The 20,420-nt window shown below is 49.1% G+C and overlaps 8 protein-coding genes and 2 non-coding genes across 10 annotated transcripts; 5 read left to right on the forward strand and 5 right to left on the reverse strand.

The window, feature by feature from the left end:
• Positions 1–2,748: 2,748 nt before the first annotated feature.
• Positions 2,749–2,821, forward strand: BABINDRAFT_t261. The gene has a single exon. It is a non-coding gene; the product is annotated as a tRNA-Thr (tRNA).
• Positions 2,822–3,381: 560 nt separating this feature from the next.
• On the forward strand, positions 3,382–5,069 carry BABINDRAFT_168064 (uncharacterized protein; the record flags this gene model as incomplete). Its single annotated transcript, XM_019130561.1, has 2 exons — positions 3,382–3,499; positions 3,544–5,069. 2 exons carry the CDS (start codon positions 3,382–3,384, stop codon positions 5,067–5,069), a joined length of 1,644 nt encoding a protein of 547 aa, XP_018984220.1.
• A 345-nt stretch (positions 5,070–5,414) lies between these two features.
• BABINDRAFT_172149 (tetratricopeptide repeat-containing protein) lies at positions 5,415–8,225 on the forward strand (the record flags this gene model as incomplete). The annotated part of the gene is made up of 2 exons (XM_019130862.1): positions 5,415–5,507; positions 5,718–8,225. The coding sequence occupies 2 exons, from the start codon at positions 5,415–5,417 to the stop codon at positions 8,223–8,225; spliced, it is 2,601 nt and encodes an 866-aa protein (XP_018984221.1).
• A 565-nt stretch (positions 8,226–8,790) lies between these two features.
• BABINDRAFT_162560 (uncharacterized protein) lies at positions 8,791–9,996 on the reverse strand. The gene has a single exon (XM_019129413.1). It carries the CDS (start codon positions 9,914–9,916, stop codon positions 9,044–9,046), a length of 873 nt encoding a protein of 290 aa, XP_018984222.1. The 5' UTR covers positions 9,917–9,996; the 3' UTR covers positions 8,791–9,043.
• Positions 9,997–10,207: 211 nt separating this feature from the next.
• Positions 10,208–10,781, reverse strand: BABINDRAFT_51996 (uncharacterized protein). Its single transcript, XM_019132174.1, has one exon. It carries the CDS (start codon positions 10,537–10,539, stop codon positions 10,315–10,317), a length of 225 nt encoding a protein of 74 aa, XP_018984223.1. The 5' UTR covers positions 10,540–10,781; the 3' UTR covers positions 10,208–10,314.
• BABINDRAFT_172151 (N-acetylphosphatidylethanolamine-hydrolyzing phospholipase D) lies at positions 10,658–13,082 on the forward strand (the record flags this gene model as incomplete). The annotated part of the gene is made up of 2 exons (XM_019130863.1): positions 10,658–10,667; positions 11,761–13,082. 2 exons carry the CDS (start codon positions 10,658–10,660, stop codon positions 13,080–13,082), a joined length of 1,332 nt encoding a protein of 443 aa, XP_018984224.1.
• Positions 13,083–14,524: 1,442 nt separating this feature from the next.
• On the forward strand, positions 14,525–16,664 carry BABINDRAFT_162562 (uncharacterized protein). Its single transcript, XM_019129414.1, has one exon. It carries the CDS (start codon positions 14,625–14,627, stop codon positions 16,215–16,217), a length of 1,593 nt encoding a protein of 530 aa, XP_018984225.1. The 5' UTR covers positions 14,525–14,624; the 3' UTR covers positions 16,218–16,664.
• On the reverse strand, positions 16,421–16,492 carry BABINDRAFT_t264. Its single transcript has one exon. It is a non-coding gene; the product is annotated as a tRNA-Glu (tRNA).
• Positions 16,665–16,754: 90 nt separating the features above from the next.
• Positions 16,755–17,684, reverse strand: BABINDRAFT_162563 (uncharacterized protein). The gene has a single exon (XM_019129415.1). The coding sequence runs from the start codon at positions 17,676–17,678 to the stop codon at positions 16,761–16,763; it is 918 nt and encodes a 305-aa protein (XP_018984226.1). The 5' UTR covers positions 17,679–17,684; the 3' UTR covers positions 16,755–16,760.
• Positions 17,685–18,023: 339 nt separating this feature from the next.
• BABINDRAFT_162564 (uncharacterized protein) lies at positions 18,024–19,873 on the reverse strand. Its single transcript, XM_019129416.1, has one exon. It carries the CDS (start codon positions 19,792–19,794, stop codon positions 18,136–18,138), a length of 1,659 nt encoding a protein of 552 aa, XP_018984227.1. The 5' UTR covers positions 19,795–19,873; the 3' UTR covers positions 18,024–18,135.
• Between the last annotated feature and the right edge of the window lie 547 nt (positions 19,874–20,420).

The raw sequence follows: 20,420 nt of genomic DNA on the forward strand, positions 1-20,420 counted from the left end.
CAGGTAAAGAATCTTGGGGCGTCGTCCTTATTTTCTGAGAAGCGCCCGTGAGTCGCTGTAGATAAAATCTTCGACAAAGTGTATGACAGCATTTATGGTGTAGGGTAAAACAAAGGTACTCGAATTTTGGACCGCAGAAAAGGAGACGAGGCGATATATGACGTTTCTAAAGATAAGCTTGGGTCGTTGAATGAAATTCGCCTCATAAACATGGTGCCGCAAAAAGGATACAATTTACGAAAAACACGTACCTGATCGCTTTAGAAGTGGTCTTGAATCCGCAGATTTACCGCAGGTGATACCAACGATCTCAGTCTCGGGTTTTAAGGCAGTGCTGAGTAGGGATCTTGAACCGTTTACCGTAGTCATCTCTCGCCATTAACTATAGCACAACCAGATCCACGGGCCAAGTTCCTCGCTAAATATGGTTATATCAATGATAACTATTATGGATTTTGGCCAAATAAAACACAATAAATTTCTCAGAATTAGGCTATAAACTGGCTCAAAAGACCGAAAAAAAACTTACATTTACGCCTTGTACGGTTAGAGGTGCACAAAACTCTAGCTGAGACAGCCAGGGGGGTATAGTCAGTTATTGATCTACGAGCTACCACCATGACCTTCCATAAGAATAAAGATATTTCTAAACTACTCATTTTCCATCCATCGGAAACCACCTCTTATACAGCCCTTCTGGACTTGAGGCACCACGGTAGTTCAATCCATCGGAATCGCCATCCGTGTTTCTATTCATCGGAATCACGACCCGTAGTTTCATCCTCGTAAAATTTAACGTCAGTGTAGCCCCATAACATGTCACACCGATCTAACGTCTAACTCTGACTGAGACAACATCTATTGCCACACATGGCCGCTCTTCCATAAAATGCGAGCTGTCTGTTTCACTGACGTGTCAGAGGTTCGCTCTAGGTAGTGTGAAACCAGGCAGATTACTTGATTAATTAGCTGAAACATTTTTATACAAGTCACCTGCTGTCTTGTATGGCTTTGCTCGAGCTAGATTTACATTGATTATGTGAATCCAGGTGGATCGGTGTTAAAGGCGTTAAGCCGCACATCATATGCGATTCGCTAAATCCCCTGCCATCTAACATGGCGTTATCCAGTTGTACTTATAATATATAAGAACCTTTTCGCCCTTTGATTATATACGTAGAGCATAATACCACCAACATTATTCTCTTAGTTAGCCAATGCTATCTTAGAGATCGGCCAAACCAGAGAAGACTATGAAGATTACCTCCTACAAGGGTCAAAAAGACGCAGTGATCATTGACCGTTTCTTGAGTTCGGTTGATAATGCACTTGAAAAGTCCAAAGAAGACAGCATTGGCAAGGCCCAATACCTAGCTACCCATTTAGACGGTGAAGCTAGCATGTGGTTATCTGTATACATCAGACAGATTGGTGATGTTAATAACTTGACCTATGAGGGGCTCAGAAAAGGCCTCCGTGACCAGTTCTACCCATTTGACCATGAATACAAGTGCAAAAAGGAATTCCTCGATCTTCGTCAGACAGGCTCAGTCAGAGCCTATGCTGAAAGGTTCAACTACCTTCTCAGCCAAATCCCAGTCGGCTATGTGGAAATATGTTACGATCGATTTGTGCATGGACTTAATGGCTACATGAAGCTCCAGGCTCACATTTCCCAAAAGAAAAGTCTAGTGGACCTCATCCCTTACTTGGTCAAGCTTGATGAAGTAGCTGGCGCCAGGGGGAACTATGAAAGCCACTAGTGGTGGGTACCCAGCTGATTCTTACGAGGCGGGGGCTAGTAGGCAGTTCCGGGCCTCACTCCAGGACTCACTCCAGGCCTTACTCTCAGAAAGATGAAAACGTACAGCGTTGAAACAACCACGGCCCTCGCAATATGCTGCATACCACCTGTTTCGCTTGCGGCCAATATGGTCATATGGCCAGATCGTGTCCGGAAGTGAGCACAAAAATGATAAACTATACAAGGCAGCAATATACTCATGTGTAAAAAAGGGTTAGCCTCGCAATCGAGCTACCTCCATGTACCTTTCGCTAGGACCGAATAAAACGGGGACAACTTCTCTAATTGTTGAAAATTACATATTTGGCGTCACAAGACCGCTTGATGACTGAGAAGTGTCGTTCAGCGCTTTAAAATATCATATCTCAGTGAATTCAGTATGATCAAAAACTGCTTTATTGGGAGAATCAATTATTTATATAAGGGTATACGATACCTTCTCCTTTATTACTCTTGGCGTAACTAACGAAATACTTTATATTCAAGGCCTCGATATCTTACCAAAGGGCAAGTAACTTAGAATCGATCAACGTTGACATACCACGGATACAAATATTATCTAGTAACAGGCCGCTAAACATCAACAATCCGGACATTAAAATTGTAAAAGTTAGAAAATAGGTCTCTGAGGTAGAGCGAACAGCGTGTGGCTACAGAATGGATTGATACTGGTTATCAGAGTCTGCCTCCTAGTATGCGTGAAGCTACATGGTGATTCAAGTGAAATTGACCAGGGGTGATTCAGGTGAAATTGAAGCACCAGGGGTGATTCAAGCCCAGAGGGTTACACAAAGAAGTCGTTTCCCGTTAATAAAATGCGTATTTAGTATAGGATCTCTTTGTTTCTTGTGGAAGGCCCTGGTAGTATTTTGAGAACCAATGACTGACTACAGCCCCCGGGCTGAAGTTTGTATAGGCGCCGAAACCCTGACAAGCATAATTCCGCCTCTATGGCCAAGTTGGTAAGGCACCTCACTAGTAATGAGGAGATCGTCAGTTCGAATCTGGCTGGAGGCATATTCTTTTTTTAACCCATCACTCCAATCGGTGAATATTCTCAGCACATCTATCATTTTGCTCTATACCTTTACTGGAGATAACCGCAAGGGCTGCTAGCCACGTATGCATCTTTGCCCTACCGTACCAGCTTACACAACTCCCCCAAGTTATGGGTAATCACTTCATTATATAGGCTTCTTCCAATGATAAGCATACATAAACAAACTTGAGAATAAAAACAACTCCTAAATAGGTTAATACCGGTCTTTCGGAGACCCCAAAACCCAAGATATGCATAAGTTTAATGGCATAGCATACGACTCGACCAGACACAAGGAGCAACACACACCTCCCATACTCTTTAAGCCCCCATCATTTACTATTCCAATTCAACTAAACCTTTGGTATATATCGAAGACACCTGAAGTTTCATTGCCATAGCACCTAAACGTCGATCTCTTGCATCAGATAATCACGTGATCTCATTTGAGATCAACGTGTATGCTGCATGCGTCACATTTTTGGGCGGGGAAATCAAAACGTAACACGTTCTAGCTCTTCTTTCTCGCCACAGAACCATGCTGATGAAGAGTGTATCATTCAACCAGGACAATTCATGCCTTGCAGTAGGAACTTCCCACAACAACTTCAAGATATACAACTGCGATCCGTTTGGGGAGTGCTACAGCCTGAAGAGTAAGTAATCGCCAGGACACACAGAGCAACACTAACCCTCTCAGATACCGACAATGCGAACGCCGATTTCAACGAAATTTTAACCTCGGGACCGGTAGGTGACACCGGGGGAATCACAAACATTGAGATGTTGTACTCCACGTCGCTAGTGGCGCTCACAGACCAGGCTACGCAGCTGAAACGACTCATAATCTTTAACTTTGCCACCAAAAAGGTTATCTGCACGTTGAAGTTCACACACGAGATTGCCACCATCAAGCTTAACCGCCACCGGATGGTGGTGTGGTTGAAGAGTAGCCAGATCTACATCTACGACATCTCCCGGATGAAGCTCTTGAAGGTGCTAGACTATACTGTTCCCCGCGAGAGTGAGCCCAGACCCGGAAAGCCGCAGGGACAGGAGTCGGACGAGGCACTTGGTGATTTGGCGACTAATTCATACCTCTACGTGCCGTATCTCCTCGGTGAAACCCGCGGAAAGGTGCGGAGCATCATCACCGTCTATGACACAATCAACCTCAAGACGGTCACAACCCTAGAAAACCCACACAAGTCACCCGTTGCCAGCTTGACAGTGGCCCAGAGTGGCGAGTGGATGGCCACCGCAAGCAACAAGGGCACCATCATCCGCGTGTTCCAGATCGCCCATGCGGAGGAGACAACAATCACCAAGGTGTTTGACTTTCGGCGCGGCAGACGCGGCAACCGCATACAGTGCATGGCATTTGGTTTCAAGGATTTTGCCCACGGGACCGAGAGGGGCCGCTCTGCCAAAAAGGGGCCGTTGATTACCGGGGACGGCGCCATACGCGAGAACATGTTGCTTGTGAGCTCTGAAAGCAACACCATCCACGTGTTCCGCTTGGACACAAAGGCCGACCGGCGCGGAAACAGCATATCGTCCGTGAACTCTGACAGAAGACGGTCCGTTAGCGATGCCGAGACATACGGCGCGTCGGACTACGAGTCCGATGGCGACGCAGTATCGCAGTCAGAGTCTGTGGCTAGCTTGCACAAGGTGTTGGACCTGAGTTACAGGTCCAAGTCCAAATCGCCCTCCCCAGTCACCCAGGATGTTCCCGTACCTGAAGCCGTCGAGCCCGTGACTCGGGGGTTCTTGTCTGGCACCATCTCCAGCTTGTGGTCATCCACCAAGAGCAACCTATCTAACTACACCTCGCACTACCAGACCACCGCATCCACTACGTCGCACTTGTTTAACCCTATTTACAACCAGTTGAACGATTGGTACGAGCCTACGCGAGACTACGCCGTCATCCACCTTCCGTCGCAAGACCATCTGAACTCGCTCCCCTCACACATGGTCGAGTCCCAGGACCATGATTCGGTGAACAGCGAAGATTCGGGTGCCAAGGACACCCAGACCAGAAACCCAAAGAGGAGTAGGAAGGTTTTGGGCGTCGACAGACACACCGGGGAGTTGATGATCTGCTGCAGCGACGGGTGGTTCTACGTGTACGATTTGCAGGTGCGAGAGGCGACAATGGAGGGTGAGAAGGGAGCCACCGGTGGGGTCTGCAGGTTGAGAAAGAGCTACTACGTATTGTGAATGATATAAAGCGTTGCTGATGTTTGAGAGGAGCTGGTAGAACGGTATTCACAGAGAGCTATTGCCATCGTTTTAGGAAAGTTGTAGCAATGGGTTTACACTTGTATACCTGTGAGCTCAACATAAGCATAAAACTGTAGAGAATTGTATTCTTGCCCTCCCGAGGAATGACTTCTGTCCCCCCGGTGGATGGTGTGTTAGCGTCGACGCCTAGCACGTGATGATAATACATTCACGTGACTTTTTCACTTTCCATCGTCTTTGGCTGAGCCGCATCAATTTTTTTCCGTCATAAGTACAAACAGCCTTTTGTTAATCCTTCTCCTCTTTCTGTTTTACCCAGCCATGTCAGACTTTTCCCACCTTCTCCGGAGCCTTCTATCACAGTTGGTCTTGTCCGTTCCCGCTAAGAGCCTCGATATTCCCGCTGGCGCCCCAGTCTTCCTTTCCACCGCCGTAACCCAAATTGCCCAGGGCAGCTACACTGAGGTTCTCTCATCCTACCAGGACCTCTTGGTGAATGAGCAAACACGCCAAATCTGGAATCAGTCGCCTACCTACACCCATACAGCGCTTTTGCAGTTTGTGGACTGCTTTTTCGCTTCTGCTCGTGAGGCCGACTCGGAGGGTGCACCGTTGCGCCTCCAGCTCCTTGCAATCACTTTCTTACAATGCTTTATCCAAGCAAACTACACGGGCCCGGCATTAGAGCTCGGCGCATGCGAATTTCTCCAGCTTTCGTACGACCCCGCAGTGTTGCAGGCGCAACTGGTGGGTGCGTTGCACATCGCGGGCCAGCCCGCGTACGACCTCTTGGATGAGGCGTTATACTTGGTGCTCGCGTTGGTAATGTTTGAGAAGCTTTCAGAGGCACCGCTTTCGTTGGTGAACTCCTCTGACCTCACGTCACTTGAAGAGCTCGCTGCATTCACCGAGGCGCACGCCCACTGCGACCCGACCGCTCCGGTCTTGGCGTCCTTGCAGTGGTGGCGTACCAGGGCGTTGCAGGTGCACATCTCTGTCCTACCAGAGCCATCCAGTGCGCTTGCAACGGTCTCACTGATCCTCTTGAACGCTTCGGTTGCGAACGCGCTTTGCCCGAGCACAGACGCGGCGCCTAGACTCCAGAAGTATGTGCAGCTCGCGTTCCACTTGGAAGCCGCGCGCTGCGGGATCCACGCGCGGACCGAGCACTTGGCGGTGCCACTGTTGCGCGCGGCGCGCACGTTGTCGCGCTTCCAGTTTGTGTTGACGGGTGCGAAGGCCAAGCGCACGCAGTACCAGGAGTTTGCACGTGCGGGGTTGGTGATTCTTGCCGCGAGCGAGGATGCGCGCGGTTTTTCCGCTGAGTACACGGACGACGCGCCCGAGAGCTTCGCGCTCGGCTCTGACATGTTGCTCGAGCGCCCGATCTACGAGGGCGTTGGTGAGGAAAACACCGAGTTGGAACAGGAGCATAAGAAGCGCAGGGTGGACGGGGTGCGCACCGTGGAAATAGCTGTGAAGCAAGAACCCTCCGATGACGATGAGGAAACCCTCCTTCCTGTGGCGTTGCGTGCGGACATGATCCCCGCCGCGTTGCGCGACCTCGACCCGAACCACCCGACCGCGTTGGACGACTACGATGCTTTGCAGTTGTTGCTCCGCTTGACCACTATCAGGCAGACCACTCCGGCGAACCACCCGTTGGTGAACGAGGAGTTGCTCGCATTGGTGAGCCGCGTGTTGTTTGCGCCGGCCAAGTCCGTCAACTGGTCCGTGTACTCGCGCGCGCTCTGGGAGCGCTCCATGGTAGAGAGCACCAAGGCCAAGACCGTTGAGCGTGGGGTCTTGCAGATGCAGTCGTTGGTGGAGGAGCTCGGCGCGGCGATGAAGACGCGCGTGTTCCGCGATCTCGGAGCGGGCGCGGCAGCCGCAGCCACACGCATGCAGCACGTGCACCAGCTTCCGCTCATGCCGCGCTGGGAGATGGAAGCAAAGCTCGCAGAGAAATACATGTCTCTAGGGATTTTACGCAGTGCCGTTGAGATTTATGAACGCCTCCATATGGTGTGCGAGGCGGCATTGTGCTACGCATCCGTAGGCGACGAGCAGCAGGCCGAGCGCCTTTTGCGCACGCGTGTGGACACACATCCGAGCGACGCGCGCGCGCTCTCCATCCTCGGTGACATCAAGCAGGACCCTGCGTTGTGGCTCCGCGCATGGGAAGTTGGCCGCTACGCGAACGCCAAGACAGCGTTGGCGCGTTACTGCTTCAGTCCGCCCCGCGGTGTCTCGCGCGACTTGCCCGCTGCTGTCGCGCATATGCACGACTCCTTGAAGGTGAACCCGATTAATTACGAATCGTGGTATTTCTATGGCTGTCTCGGCTTAGAGACTGAGCAGTACGACCTTGCGGCCGAGGCGTTCACGCGCTGTGTCGCGTTGGACGAGACCAGCGCGTTCGCATGGTCTAACTTGGCAACCGCGTTGTTGCGCCTCCAGAAGGTGAAACAGGCCTTTGGCGCGTTGAAGAAAGCGATCAGGGTGAATGGTGACTCGAACAAGTCGTGGCGTATTTACGAGAACTATTTGATTGTCGCGACGAAGTTGAACGAGTGGGATGACGTCTTGTTGGCGTCGCGCGAGTTGTTGAGCATCAAGAACGCCAAGGGCGAGGCAAGCGATGGCTCTATAGACATTCCTATTGTTGAAAAGTTGGCCGAGCTTTTGGTCTCACAGCCGTACCAGGAGTTGGATAGACCGTCGCACTACCAGACGTCGTGCATTGACTTCATCTGCAACATCATCCCGTCAGTGATTACGTCGTCGGTGCGCTGCTGGCGTGTGGTTGCACGCGTTGAGCTCTGGCGCGGCAAGCCATGGGCCGCGTTGGAGTGCCATGAGAAGGCATATCGTGCGATCTCGAACAACCCGGATTTGGCCACGAACGAGGAGGTGTGGAACGAGGCGGTTGAGTGTTGCGGTGACTTGGTTTCGGCGTACGAGAACTTTGGGGAGCTTCCGGGAAAGCACGGCGCGGGTGATTTGGTGTGCAAGGACTGGAAGTACAAGTCACGCACCACGGTGCGTTCGTTGATGTCACGCGGGCGCGCGACATGGGAGGACTCCGAGGGCTGGGAGAGATTGGCGGGGATGAAGGCAGACTTAGCGTAGATCGATGGTGCTACAAGCTTCCGATACTTCTATATCCGTAAGTTTCTGAACTGTCCTGAGAGACCAATACTGTATTATAATTTTTATGTGAAAATATCTTGAAACAAAGAATTAAATAATGTACTAAATCGCGAGTAGGTGGACTAGAAGGTAAACGATAGATACATAGCAATATTCAAAGGGTAAAGAACCAAAAAGGAAAGAGAGCAAGGCTATCGATAGTCAAGGAGTGGACACAAACTGCTTTGCTTGAGGTGTAGAATGAAGCGTCAAATTGTTAAAAGGCATTTAATGGTCTTCCAAAATGGTTGTCATTACATGGCCTATTCACATATATTGGGACTGGCCACGCTTGACAACCTCAGGTAACAGAGGAGCCAGTTGAACCACAACTTTGGACCGAGAGAATTATATCATGACCGTTTAATCTATTTATAAATTTGACGAAATTGATTCAATTTTCTAGATTTCGGATGTAAGGAAGATATCAGCTTGCCGATTTTTCACAGGTATAGGCCCTGACATAAATGGTAGTAAAGGTTAGGTTCAAAGAAATCGTAAATACGCCACAGCTGAATTGCCCACTATCCCCTACTAGAACTCACTTCTACCAAGATACAACGAGTATGATATTCACAAAAACCCTGGTTGCGTAGTTCCCTTTACCGTATATTCTCCAATTTTTATCGTTTAATCGCAGTTTGCATAGATAGCTATAAACCTACACCCCAACCAGCTTACCGTCAGGGATATTGCAGTAACGTCTCCCGTAGATCCCCCCTCCGCCCACGTCCCAGTGATTTAAAAAAACCGTCCCTTTAACGTTTCAAACGATGGAGGGATATGTCATCGTCATCGAGTAAGGTCCCATCGTCCAGACCGCTTGTCTCCTCCAGTGCGAGCGGAATAAGAGTGGTAATTCCGGTTTTGACGTGAACCCAGCTCTCCCGGACATTTACAGGAACATCGCGCCGGTTAAAAAAGAGGTCAATGGCCCATAGCACGCTATACAAGGAACTTCTACTGGCATCGGACGATTCGAGACGGAGACCCCAGATGAATGCGTAAAAGAACAAGGCAAATGCACTGCGGTTTTGCACTGTCTCCTTGAGCAATATGAGAATTATAAAAATGTCCGTGTGGGCCGCACCCAACAAGAGGGGTGCCTCGAGGTAGGCTAACAACGGGGCGATAGCAGCTGAGAGCAAACTGTAAGAAAAACATTCGTTAATCAAGAAATGCCCCAAATTCAAGAACGAGTAGCACGCAAACGGCAATAACTTGATGATGTTCTGGGGGGTTGCGAGCCATAACAATCCAAACGCGAGAAGATGCGCGTTTTCGGACCTCAACACTTCCGACAATGGAATTCTTGTGTGCCTGTAAACTGGGGGATAGGTTGAACCTGGAGTGGCCACAGACAATGAACCAAGATTTCGCACGGTGGTTACCAAGTGGCGCCGGTAAATCACTACCGAGTAGGTGATGATTGTAGCAAGGTCTGCCGTCAAATACCAACTGCGGAGAGTGGAAGAGTGGGTAGCCGAGTCGAGCGAGACAAAAACATATCCAAAGACACTCAAGAGGGTGATTGCATGCGAAATTAGCCAAACGTGTTGGAGGGAGAAAATGAGGTGTGAGAAGCTTATAGGCGATAAATCAGAGAACTGGAGCGGAATAACGGCAGTCATGGTGTAGCAATATAGAAGGGAAATGGTGACCTTTGTGCTTGGATAAAGAATTTTATCTTTAAAATTTAAAATAATCGTCGAGGAAGGCTATTTTCTGCTGTGACCTGTTTGTGTATTGGGTTGAGAGGCTACGCGGCGCCGCATGAAGCAATTATCTGAGGCGTCGCTTATGGAGTTTGTGACATGAACTACTTTACCAATATTGTATTCATTTATATAAGAAAAGAGGTTTAACGGGGCTCGAAGTACCTAATTATCCATGTGTCATACATCCTATGATCTCGATACATGCGACTGAGGTTGGCATTACAAAAATGGAGAGGAGCTAAAGTGAAGTAAATATTTGCATATACAGACTTAGAAATAACCTTTTAAAGTTAAATATAATAAACCGAATATTATTCAGCAGGAATAAGTCTAGCAGGAGTCTGGGAAAGGAGGGTCCGTGAAGCCAGTTCCAGACAAACACCAGAGAGAAATTGGTTTATACCGCTCCATTGAAACTCAGTGGTCAACACGGAAAACCTCTTCCAAGTTCTTCCACCAGCCCTTTTTATCGCTACTGCCAGTAGAGCCTTCCACCAACGTAGACTGCATGGCGTCGGTGACCTTCCACCAGTCATGATTGCCCGGATCCACTCTCATATCTTCAGCATCACGTTCCCAGTTATCACCAGTGTACTTGAAGTTCGCAATTAACAAGTCAAACTCAGGCGCATAGTGAATGGAATAGTCTTCGATATGGTACTTGGTAAGGTTCTTGAGGACCGGCTCCCACACAGCACTGTGGATGGTTTTGTACTCCTCTAAGAATTCCGGCCTGAGCTTGATAATCTGGCAGATGCGTTTACCTGGGTGACGTTCGGACATTGTGCGATGGAAGGCAGATATATAACCTGGACGGAAAGTGTAAGGAGGGAGAGGCGGAAGACATCAGGGCGATTTATACCCACTTTTTATACTCCTGCATACACTGACACCAGACATCGGGGTATACACCGGGGCCAAGACAATAAAATGGTGTGAAACCGCAATAGGTCGCCGAGGAGCCAAACTTTGAAAGATAGCATTCGAGGAAATTCAGATTGGGAAAGCATACTTAGTATACAAAGATATGATTCCGAGGAATGCATCGCTAAAGCTGAAGCACGCATAGGCTACATTTAGCTAATAGGGAACAGTCACTCCGCGAGAGGAAGTGGTGGATTCTATATGGCCTCCTCCTACTGTTTATCTAAAACAGTGTATTATTTCTATTAGCTTCGTTTATAGTTGGAAGACAAGAGAACGATACTTGTTTCCTAGGAAGAGAATGGCGAGTAGCCCGAAAGACAAAGATCTGGTCTGAATCCTAAAACTAGACTATCGTATGAAATAATCACTTCCATTTGTTTGAAACCAAACCAAATGAGTGATGATCGTTACTAATACACATAAATCTCTAAGCTTAGACCGCTTCTTTATTTTAAGTCCCATATTTTAATAGCTTATCTCTGCTTGCGGCTCACGACTTAATCTCTGGGTTACGAGCCCGCTGCCAGATCGCTTTGAGCCAAAGCCTCTGCCGTTTACCCTGCGGTTGCAACTACAAATGGCAACAGAGCTACCCGAATCTATACCTCTACCGCCTAAACTTCCTTACAAACCAAAGCCGGAAAAACTTCCATTCCTTGTGAAACAATCGGAGATTTTAGTTAAAGTCAGAAATTCTAGTTAAAGGTTAGCCGCAAGAATTACCCCATCAAGGAGCAACCACAAAAACCCACCCAATCGTTCCAGCCGCAGTCGCCCCCCCCAGTTTAACAACCGACTCATGTCTTTTTTCAAATTCTTGCCCAACATAGGACTAAAGTCGAAGATAACCCTTGGGATGGTGGTTACGTACACCTCGTACATCGGCTACATCTCCCTCAGAACGCAGTGGGAGATCCAGCAGCGGGAGGCGTTGTACCACAGGAAACAGAGCACCCTCCAATCGGCGCACCCCGAGCTTGACCAGGAGCCCAGTGGTCGCTTTCTTCCGTTAGTGATCCACGGAAAGTTTGAAAACCCGTTCAAGGAGTACAGGGCGCAGTCGTTGTTTGAATTCTTTCTAGTGAGGGTCATGGAAGTGGTGGAGCTCATAACCGGCGGCAGTGACGATAAGGACGGGCACCACCACGACAGCAGGTTGTTGCACAAAGATATCGCCAAATTGAGAGCCACATTGCCCATCTACCAACCGGATATGGCCTTGTACCACCATCCGGCAGATGATGGCGAATTGCCAGAATTGCTGAAAAGGTTTGTATTCACTTGGTTGGGTCAGAGCTGTTCCATCTTGCAGATCAGCGGGATCAACTTCCTCACTGACCCGATATTCCAGGACTACTTGATCAACCCGTACATTGGACCGCAGCGTATCACCCCATCGCCGGTCCAGATCCAGGAGTTGCCACTTCAGAGCTTGCAGTACGTGCTCATCAGTCACAACCACCCGGACCACTTCGAAGACTACTCCATCGCTGCCATCAACAACCAGGCCGAATGGATCGTGCCGATGGGTGTGGGGGCGCATTTGAAGCGCAAGGGTGTGTACAAGGTTATCGAGATGAGCTGGTGGGACCGCTACGAGATCCAGCCCCAGCAGGTGTCCGCCACCAAGAGCAAGTGGGAGGTGGTGTGTTTGCCAGCCATGCACTGGTCGGGCAGATGCATCTACGACAACAACAGCACGTTGTGGTGTTCTTTTTTGATATTGAAAGACAACAAGCCCGTGTTCTATCACGCCGGTGACACTGGGTACAGCGAATCAATGTTTGACGAGATCAAAACCAAGTACAGCGGGGTGTTTTTCGGGATGTTGCCCATCGGGCAGTACTGTCCGGAATGGCACCAGAAGCCGCGCCATATCTCTCCCATAGAGAGCTTGACCATCAGCGAGTGCATGGGCATTCAGAAGATGGTGGGGGTCCACTGGGGGACGTTCAAGCTCAGCAGTGAGCACGTGATGGAGCCGCAGCAGTTGTTGCACCAGGCCGCCAAAGATCTTAGCCGCGAGAAGGACTTCAAGGCAGGGGAGTTTGGGAAGACGTTTGTGTATGACCTCACGGCGTTTGAGAGCGGCACGGCGGGAGGCGATACCGAGAGAGAGATCAGAGCCGGAAAGAGTGTGTTGTGCAGGTAGAAGCAATGCGAGGCCAGACCTGGGGGCTAGGAATTGTTTAGTAATTTCCGGATCGCAGTTTACGTGATGAACGGAGAGGAAATGCTGCACTTTAGTCTTAGCTAAGGTGTAGACCGTCTAGCTATTAGTCATTCGACGGAGTCTGAATGACTGGGGAACGCAGTTGCAAGGTGTAATGGGGGTGAATGTCAAGGCCCCGAAAGCTTTCAAGCAAATTGGCCTGGTAACAACTAGTTACAATCACCACAATAAATACAAGGTATAACAGCACTGACAGCTGGAGTAGCACTGATGGCTAGAGCAGCATGTAGAGTGAGTGGATAAAGCTAGCTCCGTATTTCGTGTGCCCAAACTCGCCTGCAGCTCATTTTTAGGTTTACAAAGACGTGAAGGCATCGTATAGCATGTGCGATACGAGGAATTGAGGCAGCGTGAGGGCCTGCTGTATATACTACGCTGGAAGGGGCCATTCGCATCTTCGATCTACGTCTGCAGTCTGAAGGACTGACTACTTCCGGTATAGCGTATCCAATCATGCGGCGGTGATTGGATATTTTAGCTATCGGAATTTCTGGATAAAATCCGTGGTGTCACTAGACACCCCTTTCCCCTGGTCATGCATAAGGGCTAGAGTTTAGTCTCGGTGTGGCCATTGCCCTACCTCCCGCATCTAGTGTCTGACACGAGTCTCTCTCGGCTTTTTAAACAAGTTCCCCAGAATGTTGCAGGTCTACCAATATGATGATGATTCGCTAAATCTAGTCATGCTGAAGGGGGGGGACAACCTAGATCTGAGAACCCCCTGGAAGATTAACGTCGACATCATCACCGCACTATACGATAGGGAAGTGCGTATGCAGTATCTTGATTGACAAGAAATACGAAAAAAAAAACTATGGAAGTTGTAGACATGGAATCTTTGAGGACCCCTTCCTAGCTTAACAGAAAAAGAATAGAATAATAACGAAATAAAAATGGGTGCCATCTTATTCCAGACCAGGGCCAGGGGAGCGAAACTAGCAGGATACGTTGTTCCGACGCGCTTGGAAACAGGTCTCCAAGCTCCCACACTGGGATAAGCTGCGTCGTAAAAGTTCAAGCGAATTTTGTCCACGAAAGTTTGGCTAGAACTCCGAAGTCACTGCCCTCTAACCAGACTGTCGTTGAAAAAACCGACGCTCGCAGCAATCAGCCACACTCACGACGAGCTGGCAAAACTCATATCGACAGTACCAGGTGCATTAGAGCACACACAAACGGTGCTGTTGCTGGATAAGCAAGCATCATAAAAATTTCGTAGTCTCACATGTGAATCGCTTGGCTCTGCCAGAGGCTCCCGTTTGTCGCTCCCCACATTCCTGCAGCTATCCCCGCGCTATCTCCCCTCCGTTTCGGGAAACTTTCTGGATCCACGAGAATTCTACGTCGGGGATATGCTTAACGCGCTGATTTACTTCTAACACGCGCCCAACGGTATTTAAGCAGTCTTCGCCCCGCACGTCTTCAGACTATCTATACTATCGCTCACTAACATTATCTACCATGTCGGAAGAAAAAGCTACAGCAGTGCACTACGAGGTCAACAGCCAGGACGATGCGTCCAAAAACGTGGAGAGCTATCATATTGCACACGAAGTGGTCAACTCCGAACCCACCGCTTTCTTGTATCTTTTGGTGACGGTTGCATCTGTTTCGCACTTTATGTTTGGCTACGATACCGGATACATTTCCTCCGCCTTGGTTTCCGTCAACAACGACCTTGGCGAGCCGTTGACTTATGGCAGGAAGGAGTTCATCACATCCGCCACCTCCCTTGGTGCATTAATCACCGCGGTTTTTGCTGGTTCGATCGCGGATGCGATTGGGAGAAACTACGCTTGTCAGGTGGCGAACGCTTTCTTTGTGATTGGAGCAGTAACCCAAGCGGCCGCACAGAACGTTTGGACCATGATTGTGGGCCGGTTTATTATGGGGTTTGGCGTGGGGATCGCGTCTGTGGTCTCTCCCCTCTATATCACGGAGCTTGCCCCTGCAAAATGGAGAGGTAGATTGGTCATGATGGCGTCTATTATTAGAACCGGTGCCCAGTTGGCCAGCTACGGCATTGGTGCCGGGCTAGTGCACGTGAACAAGGGCTGGAGAATCTTGGTGGCGATTTCGCTCTTCCCAACACTTCTCCAGGCCGCGCTTTTGACCAGACTTCCCGACACCCCGCGGTACTTGGTTGGGAAAAACCGTCTCGATGAAGCACGCGATGTGATGGTGAGGATCAACGGCGGGGCTAGTGATAAGTCGATTGACGCAAAGATTGTAGAACTCCAGGAAGCAACCTACGACCCTACCAATGGCATGTCCGCGTTCAAGAAGTTCTGTGTCAAGTACAGAGAGCTCCACACCGTTCCTTCTAACTTCCGTGGCTTGATTATTGTCTGCGGGATGCAGGGTATCAACCAGTTCACCGGGTTCAACTCTTTGATGTACTTTTCGGCGACAATCTTCGAGATGGTGGGATTCAAGAACGCCACCGCTGTGTCAATTTTGGTCGCGGCAATCAACTTCATCTTCACCATCGCGGTGTTTTTCTTCATTGACCGCTTGGGCAGAAGAAAGCTTATGATTATTTCGCTCGCGGGTATGGTGTGTGCGTTGGTTCTTGCGGCGGTTGCGTTCCATTTCATGGACATCAAGTTTGCCAACAACCAGGCGGTTATTAACACTACCGGGATGACTGGTTGGGGAATTGTCATTTTGGTTGCAATGTTGCTCTATGTGGCGTTCTTTGCCTTTGGTACCGGTGCCGTTCCATGGCAACAGTCCGAAACCTTCCCTATGAACGTGAGAGGCCTTGGGTCTTCGCTTGCATGTGCCGTAAATTGGTCCGGCTCGCTTATTATTGCCTCCACGTTCTTGACCATGATGGAGAAAATCACCCCAACCGGGACCTTTGCCTTCTTCGGGGCAGTATCCTTCATCTCGTTAATCTGCGTGTTCTTCTTATACCCTGAGCTCGGTCACTTGGAGTTGGAGGAGACCAAGGAAATCCTTGAGACCAAGTTTGATATCAAGCGGAGTATCCAGTTGAGCAACTTGAGAAAGAGACAGACCAGAAAGGGGTATTCCGAAGAGGAGCTTTAAACGGACAAACGGGTGCTGGACGCCCGCTACCGTGATATTTAACCAAGAATTAGTAATGCACTGATGAACTATACTGTATAAAGATGGTCTAAAAGAGGGTAGGGCACGAAAACACAATTGCCCCGATACAAGACTCGACACGGGCACTTTCAGCTGATAAATGATCTGTCGGAAATATGTTTTAAGATAAAAAGTAGAGGACACTCCGATACCGGGAGTCGAACCCGGGTTTGCTCGGTGAAAGCGAACCGTGCTAGCCGTTACACTATATCGGATGATATATCTGGGATAGACGTTGAGGCCATCTGGTGAGATAACGACTAAATATAATGCACCTGCGACAAACACCTTCTAATATTTAGACCCTCGGACAGAAATTGTCAAGGCTCACACACTTCGATAGACGTATTATCACATGGTTGACCTGGAAATGGTTCGCCTTTCACAAATCGTCCACGTCCTTATTAATCCATCAAATTTTATAACATGTAGCATTTATTAACCAATATCTATGAATTATCCGATACAGGTTCCAGTTTTCGCTTAAAAGATCCTTCTCCTGTTGACCCCCAAGACCTCATTCCGTTCGTAGACAAACTCGCCAAACTTTCTAAACTTGGAGTCAAGCAAATCTTCGCGATTGGCCACCTGTATGGCATCGGTTTTCCCATCGGAGATAAGTAACGGACTGTGGTATTGGTTGATTGTATGGATGCCGTCTAACTCATTGGATAAGTCATTGAACCTGATGAGCGATTCCGCCACGAGCGGATGGGTATGCACAAAGGCGATAAACGCCGGGGAGTTGATGAAAATGTTCTTGAACAAACGCATGTTGAGTACCTGGATGGAAGTCACCACGTTCTGGAGCACGATGCTGTCTGCGTCTCTCTGTATCCCCACAACGTGGCCATCGAGGGAGGCGGTTCCGGCAGAGGACGGCTCAAAACGCTGCTGGATGACCTTTGTGGAGTGGTAGATACGCGATACAAGAGTGCTGGTCAATTCGTAGACCTGCGGAAAGACCAAGTACTGGGTCTCGGCCTGGGAGAGGGAGAAGAAGCTTCGTGTCGCCAAGGATTTGGTATTCTGGTTGGCCTTTTTAAGGATGTGGTAGCACCGGTTTAACTCCTCCAACACGGCCAACACCTTCCCGAGCACTGGGCTGTAGTGGTCGGCGAATAAGCTCCGAAGCTGGAAGCTGATCAAGGTGTTATTGCGACCGAGTGAGTAGCTGTCGGGGTTGCGGATCTTCATAACCATGATGGAAATGTTCTGTTTCAAGCCCTTGAGTAAGGTTTGGATGTGGATTGACTCGAGAAGCTTGGTGGAGTTGGACAAGAGCTCGATTTCTGTGTTGAAGAGGTAGATCATGTTGTCGATGACTTGTGTGTGTACCTCTAGTAACGTCTGAGTGGCCTCTAAGAGAGGATGAGCCGTTGTGTTGGCGGTATTGAGCATGGTGGAAAGTATGGGGTAAGAATGGAAGAAATTGCTTTCGAAAAAGATTTAGTGACTTATAATGTAACATGTGTTATACTTTGCAGTTGAAAAAAAAATACTGACTCACATCTCAGACGGGATTTCTTTTTCCAGCCGCCTGCAGGACGTCAATCAGGCGACGCCTTGGGTTAGCGCCCATAGCCGAAAGAGCAACTATAGTATGGCTGCAGGTGTGCTCCGGCCTCGGGGCTGCGTTTGGTATTGGGAGCTGCACCACCACGTGTACGCCCTAGGAATATAAGCAGGGGCATAGACTATGCAGAGAAGCCTAGTGGTGAAGGGCCTCTAGACATAAATACCCAGCTCAATTGTTGCACAATTGCATTTAAATAAAAGTATATAAAAACCAACATAGCGTTTAAATCGGAATATTTTTTATACAAAAAGCCTTTGGTAAATACTAGCCCAATGGGATTTACGGCCACTGTGGTCGATGGGCCCCTGCCCGGGTGGTTCCCACGTCCGGGAACAATCTGGTGCTGGAAAAAAAGGCTGGCGGCTTGATATACTCCACCACTTCCCCTTCTTCTCCCCAGTTACTTTTGGCCTTGGCATACATCTTTGGGTCCAATAACTCCGGCTCGTGCTTTGCGAAAAATTTGGTCATCTTTGCAAGCAAGTTGAACACATCATCATGGTGTCTAAAGTCGAGCTCTCCTTTATGCCGTCTCAAGAGTCGTTCTTGCTCTACCTCAGGTAACAAACCCTGCTTCTGGAAGAAGACATTGTATTGGTTGAGCGACAAGTCTACGGTGTAGGACCCACCCACGGTGGCACGCTTGTATACGGCATCCAAAATGGCTGCGGCCCCGCAAATCCCCGTCTGATAGTCAGAGTTAGGCAACAACGGAAGAACCGGCTCGTCCAAGCCCAAAAACTTTCCCTGGGCCCATGCAGCACCAGTGACACAATCGCTTATTTGTTGCCAGCCCGAACGGTGCTGAAGTGGCCCTTTCCAGCCGTAGCAGTTCTCGCGGGCGAGAATAAGTCCCTTACCTCTCTTTCGAGCAAGCAAACGCATATAGTCCCTGGTGAATCCCAAACGATCCAAGGAGCCCGGACGGAAACCGTCCATGATCACATCGGCTCCTAGTAACAACGCTTCAAACGCGTCTTTACCCTCCTCTGACTTCATGTTTAAGGAGGTGTCACGCTTTCCCAAATTCCCATCAAACATCAAGGCGGCCCAATCGGTCTGGTGCGGATTAGAGGAAATGCGAATGACCGTGGCCCCAAGCAAAGCACAGAGCTTTGTTACCGCAGGTCCTGCGATAATACGTGAGAAATCAATGATCCGAATTCCTTCCAACGGTCTGCCGCTACCTTTGGTGGCTTCTGGCCAACCCACAGCCGGAAGCGAAGCATCCACTTGTTTGACGATGTAGATAGGGTCATCCTTGATGGCCTTTCCATGCTCAGAAGCCAAGAATTCTTCAAATGTATTGCAAACCGTGCCCGCTTGTTTGTATCTTTCGTTGGCAGTGATCTCGAGCCAGTGGCTATCGAAATTTTGCGAAAGATTTTCCGTGTGGGCCACAATGGCTTCATCGCGTGTGAGTTCCGGCTGTGAGTCTGGCATATCTACCATTCGCAAGATTCGCGTTGCGTTTAAACTCCCGTGCAAGTAGTAGAACTTTCCATCGCGGGTTGGGTAGATATTGGTAGCCATCGCCCGGTATGGCTCAGAGCTCATGCCCGTGTCGTACTGTGCAATTCTTGAGGCAAAACGTTCGTCGAGAATGGGCACACCGTTGAAACGAACGAGTGCGAAAGATAAAAGGTACAACGTGGCCTGCTCGGAATCAATGACGGCGGTTTCCTCACCCAATCCGTATCGGGCGCTCATTATGGCGAGCGACCAGGCGCTGAGGTACGCCCAGAGCGCGGTGGAAGACTCGGTCATCTTTAATGGAGTGGGTAAAAACGGCACTTCGTGTCTGGCCTGAATAGTTACATGTCTGGCCGCACACTTCACAGTCTCTGGGACATCAAGGCGGGGGTCATTGACAAGAGAATTGAAGATTCGGGTGGCTTCAGCCGTGATGGTGTATGGTTTGGAAGATATGACAGTCATTGTGAAGAAAGGAGACGTTTGAAATCTGAAAATAAGGAGAGCCGTAAGGGATGTATAATGTCTTATATAGATCAGTAGAGTATTAGGTCTTAGAGTTTATGTAGCATGAAGTCATACCAAAGATGCGGGGTACCATTGCCGAACTCCGGAAGGGAAACTCCACATAGGCTTGTTCTATTAGTCTGGTGGGATTAAAACTTGGCTACTAAGCTGTAGTGTAAATTTGAACCAGCGCCAGGAATACTATTCAACAAACCATACGCACCTTTACCATAGAGATTTTTTCAAACGTGCTGAAAATTTTGGAATACGCCCATACAAGTTGAGATAGCTGAACACCCCCCAAGTTACGGTATAATACGCTATTTAGACGAAATAAAGCTCGCATATTAATCTTCCGAAGGGTAATTGTGGGGAAACGCACCCTGTATGCAGGTCTCTGCATACCTGCGTTCCTCGGTTTCATACGGGGCATTGTCGGCGGAGGGGATTCCGTAAAGGGTCAACTACTCATAGACTCGAAGTTATCGCTTTAGCGGAGTGTTGCAAACAGACCGGTTTCAGCTATGGATGATTTTCACCCCCTCTGTCCGAAGGCCGAGTGGTCCCCCCCACCTTTAGACCTA

The sequence above is a fragment of the Babjeviella inositovora genome (assembly GCF_001661335.1).
Source record: "Babjeviella inositovora NRRL Y-12698 unplaced genomic scaffold BABINscaffold_9, whole genome shotgun sequence".
NCBI lineage: Eukaryota > Fungi > Ascomycota > Pichiomycetes > Serinales > Babjeviella > Babjeviella inositovora.